The sequence below is a fragment of the Pygoscelis adeliae genome, unplaced genomic scaffold (genome assembly GCF_000699105.1).
Source record: "Pygoscelis adeliae isolate BGI_AS28 unplaced genomic scaffold, ASM69910v1 Scaffold241, whole genome shotgun sequence".
In the NCBI taxonomy this organism is placed as follows: domain Eukaryota; kingdom Metazoa; phylum Chordata; class Aves; order Sphenisciformes; family Spheniscidae; genus Pygoscelis; species Pygoscelis adeliae.
In genome coordinates, this window is record NW_008824056.1 from 3,031,342 (window position 1) to 3,035,801 (window position 4,460).

At 37.0% G+C, this 4,460-nt stretch overlaps 1 protein-coding gene across 1 annotated transcript in view; it reads left to right on the forward strand.

Moving 5' to 3' along the window:
• The first annotated feature begins 338 nt into the window (after nucleotides 1-338).
• Nucleotides 339-4,460, forward strand: part of DHX36 (DEAH (Asp-Glu-Ala-His) box polypeptide 36) — a 20,366-nt gene continuing 16,244 nt past the window's right edge. Inside the window, exons 1-4 of the mRNA XM_009333947.1 lie at nucleotides 339-456; nucleotides 1,294-1,495; nucleotides 2,175-2,213; nucleotides 3,480-3,650. Of these exons, the coding sequence (XP_009332222.1) occupies nucleotides 350-456; nucleotides 1,294-1,495; nucleotides 2,175-2,213; nucleotides 3,480-3,650 (519 nt within the window). The 5' untranslated portion in view covers nucleotides 339-349. The remainder of the gene's footprint in view (nucleotides 457-1,293; nucleotides 1,496-2,174; nucleotides 2,214-3,479; nucleotides 3,651-4,460) is intronic.

Genomic DNA, 4,460 nt, shown 5'->3' on the forward strand with positions numbered 1-4,460 from the left:
GGCGGGGAGCGGCTCCCCCGCCAGCCTCGGGCTCGGGACGGGCCCGGTCTCCTCCCTGCGCTCTGCGCTTTTTGCTTGGCTGCCTGTGCAGCAGTGCCCCTGCCTTAGAAATGTCTACGTTTGTTAAATGTTTTGCCGGACGCGATGGAACAGATGCGTTTGTCTCTGCACGTTGAAATTACTTGTAAGGAGAAACTTAAAAAGAAGTTTCCGGTCACGCCGAAGACTCTCGCTAGTTTGGGAATGACATTTATGTGTTAATAATGTAATATCTGTTGATGTGCTGAGTACATGTTGATGAAAATTGTACTTTTTTTTCTTTTTTTTTTACTAGAGAGCTGTTGTGCGTATGGATGAACGCAGGGAAGAGCAAATTGTGCAGCTGTTGAATACTGTCCAAACTAAAAATGAAAAGGAGCAAGAAGCCATGTCCTGGTGGTCTGGGGATGAAGAAGGGTAAGAAGAAACAATTACTAATGCTTCTATTTACTTTGAATTGAACAAACTTCCCACAAACTGGTAGGAGGATGTTTCAGAAAATATTTACATTTAGTGGGTGAATTAGGTTAACAAATGTACTCGGTTTTCTCTACACATATTTCATACTGAAACAGTTGGTTGTAACCGTTATTTTAAAACTCTTTTCCAGATTGTTGTTGAGCTTGAGGTGTTAATTTTTACTTAAAATCATAAAACCCTGTAATTGATCTCCAGGCCTACTAGAGCAGATACATGGAATTTTTCAGCTCCCCTGGCCTCTGGAATTACTCTCCCAGAGTGGCATTTGACTTCATTTTTCAGTTGTTGTACAGTCTTGGAATGTTTTCTTGGCCTCAGTGAGATAGAGTCCGTTCCTAACACTTAAAGGATTTTAAATAATAGCAGTGAAATGGGCAGCCAGGTGTGTTACTCTGAGTCCACTGAAGTGAGGTGTTTGGGTCTCTGTTTGGCTGAATGATCCAGTTACAGGGCAGTGGTTCTGACAGCGGGTTAAGCAGTAATTCTCTGGAGATGTTTTGTTGCTTTGTTGGCTTCATTTTGATACAAAAGAACATGTTACATTTCTAAATACCGATGTAAAATTTTTCATGGCTCGTAATTTTCAGACTTTAATTGTTTTAATGGCATACGCCATATTCTCATCGGCTGACGGTCAAGTAACTCGTGGATGTAGTGTCTCCAAAACAGATTTAAGGTTTGCCTTGAATGGTTCAGTGTATTCTTTACGGTGGCCATCTCTCCAGTTATCCATCTCGGATAATCTTTGACGCTTCTGTTCTCCACTTATTTCAGACCTACTCCAGAACAGCCTGCAAAAGTGAAACCAGATGCTGAAAAAGCTCCTGTAAGACAGAGACCAGTCTTGGAAAAAACATTTCTTGATCGGGATGTGGAATATCTCTTTGAAAAAAATGAGCAGGACACTGATTTAGATGAGCAACTTAAAGAAGACTTAAGAAAGAAGAAATCTGATCCTAGATATATTGAAATGCAGGTACTTTTCCATGTGTTAAGTAGGAAGCTTTTGATTGGATTTTTTTTTTTAATAACTGGAAAACATAACGTCTTGCAATTTATTTACTAGGAAGTTGTTATGATGTTACTTTGACTAAAAATTACCTTCAGAATTTGCAAAATGCATACCTCTCAATAGGACAGCGATTAAAAAACAGGCTTTCAGTGACAATTTCTGATTGCATAAAATCTAAAATTTTACGCTTACACATTGTTGGGTGGGGTTTTCTGTTTGTTTTTTAACAGGTTGTATCCCTGCATTTGTGTCTAAAACTGAAAGCACAAAAATGGGCTCTGAAGGAATTGCCTCTTAAAAACGTAGTTTATGTTGTTCTAATAGCTGTATATAAAGTTGTCAAACAGTCTTGCCGTGACCAGGTGGTTCTCCCTTTGATACAAGGCCCTAGTCTTGCAACTGTACATACATACCTCTTCAAGTACTGAACTGTTGGTTTTAAATAATTTTGCTAAATTCAATGAAACTGAAAACATGCATGGAATTAAACTTATTTTAATGAGCCTGTATTTATATAAGTATTAGCCAAACACTTTGTCATGTTATTTCACAGTTTAGCCTAGATCATAGATGAAATCTGTTGTATTACTTCAGTGTTGAAAAGGTGTTTAAAGATATGTATTGTTATTTTCTTTTTCCCCAGAGATTCCGAGAGAAACTCCCTTCATATGGGATGAGACAGGTAAATGTGTATCTAATTTGAAAGAATATGTGCTCCTATTGCTCTGTTGTAAAATAGGAGAAAACAGTTGGGTAACTGGGACTAACAGGAAACCTTTGTTGCCTTTTATGAAGGTGCTGAAGCCTCCCAAGTTCTGACACTGGGTTTGACTCCTTTCCAGAAAGTAGCTCAGGTTCACTGCTTCGTGATACGTATGAAGTTACTCTGGGGCTATACACAGTTTTATCAGTAGGGGCAGCATTATCCATGGAAATGGTATTGAATGCTAGATACATTTAAGTACTTTTTTTTTTTTTTCAAAATATAGTTTTTTTTCTTCTTTCTCTGCCAGCTAAACTTCTAGAATGTTCCTAGTTACTTGGATTTTGTATAGAGTAATTGACCGCTACGTAAATTGTCGTGCTTGCTTTTTCTTATATATGTGTGAAATTTTGGCCATTTGTTGAACATTTGCCCAACTTAGAATTGAATATAACGCCGATTAAACCTTCTTTAATCACAGACTTAATAGCTGTACTGCTGACTCTTACCGCTGTTAGTTTCCCAGTCAAAGTATAACGTCAGTGGTAGCATGGGTTATTATTAATTGATCTTAATTCTTCATTTGATGTCACCTGTATGAAATAGAAATTGAGTATTCTGTTATGTTTTCTTTTGCAGGTTCAATGAATGATTAGTGAGCTTCCTTTCTAAAGTTAATGTATTTGTGATAATGTGTTCTTTCCTGTTAGTGTTTGTTTCTTAAAATAGTTATACTCCCCTTTACAGTCCTTTGGATTGGGAGGTAGAGGCTGAGAGTGTAAGAAATATGTTCCTGTCAGTATAAGAAATGTTAAAATATTGTGCTGAAAATCTTCAGTTAGTACAGTCTTGGAGTCCAACAGGGAAAACGCTTGTTTTCAGTCAGCAAAGATACACAGAAGACAAGTAGGAGGGAGAAAAGTTCAAAAATTTATTTCAGGCTTTCATTTTAGTTATTTTATGTTGTTTTCATACAGAATCTTAAGTATTTAAAACTAGTATTGAGATTTAGTATGCTTTAAACCTTACACATGTGAAGTGCAAATGTGCAGAAATTACTTCTGTGTGGTTTAAACGAAACCTTTTTTTTTAGTATTACGAGAAACAGATGAGTATCTGTTTTCTTTAGTTGCTATGACACTTTCTTCGAAGTTCACCACACAGTAGCAGAGAATTGTCAAAATCCTTCTGAAATCTGTTTTTTAACAATAATACAATAAATGTTTTCTCTTTGTTGGGAAATAGGAACTTGTAAACCTTATAAACAATAATCGAGTAACTGTGATAAGTGGTGAAACCGGTTGTGGCAAGACAACCCAAGTTACACAGTTCATCTTGGATGATTACATAGAGCGAGGGAAAGGGTCTACATGCAGGATTGTTTGTACTCAGCCTAGGAGGATCAGTGCTATCTCGGTAAGTGCCATTTTGACAAACTGAGTAACTTCTTGTGATTATTTTTTTTTCTCCTAATAAATCTGAGGAAAAATTACTGCCTTACTCAGAATCATTGAATGAAAATATATTTCTTACTGGGCCTAGGATCCATGGGCAAGCTTATGAACTGAGTGTACAATCTGCTAGATTATTTGAAATTAAGATCTGAAAAAATTCCAAATGACCAGATAGGTAGTGTGCACCTCTCAAAGAAACTGCTCTGCCTCACATGTACTCATGCTAAATTTAAAGCTCAAGGTAAGCATTCAGCCGGTAGTGGACAGTGAAGATGGCTTTTTGTGTGTTCGTTTTCAGTCGTCTTAGATTCTATTGCAAATAACAATTTTGTTAATATACACTAATTTGATACTTCTTAAGCTTTGGTTGTTAATAGAGTACTGGCACTGCAAGCCTCATTCTTCCCTGAATTTAATCATGGTTTATATCTGTGACTTTAATGGATTTGGGCAGTGCAAATGTGAATTAATGTAAATACTAATGTTGTGTCGGGCACTGTAGAGGTATATTAATGAGCAAGAAAGAATTTGGCTTTTAAGTGCACAGTAATTACTCTTCTTGATAGTTAAGTTTCAAATGATTATAGAACCTTACTTCCTATGAGGAAAAGCTCACCCTGCTGGAAGGGTGAGTGTATTGCTAATGCCTAAATGGTTGTGTTCCTTCAAAATACGTTCTGGGTCACAAACCTGTTCTTGGGTTGCTGACAGGAAACACTGTTCTCAGTGGGGGAGGAAAAAGTGATTTTCAGGGTGTTTCTTTGTTTTTTAC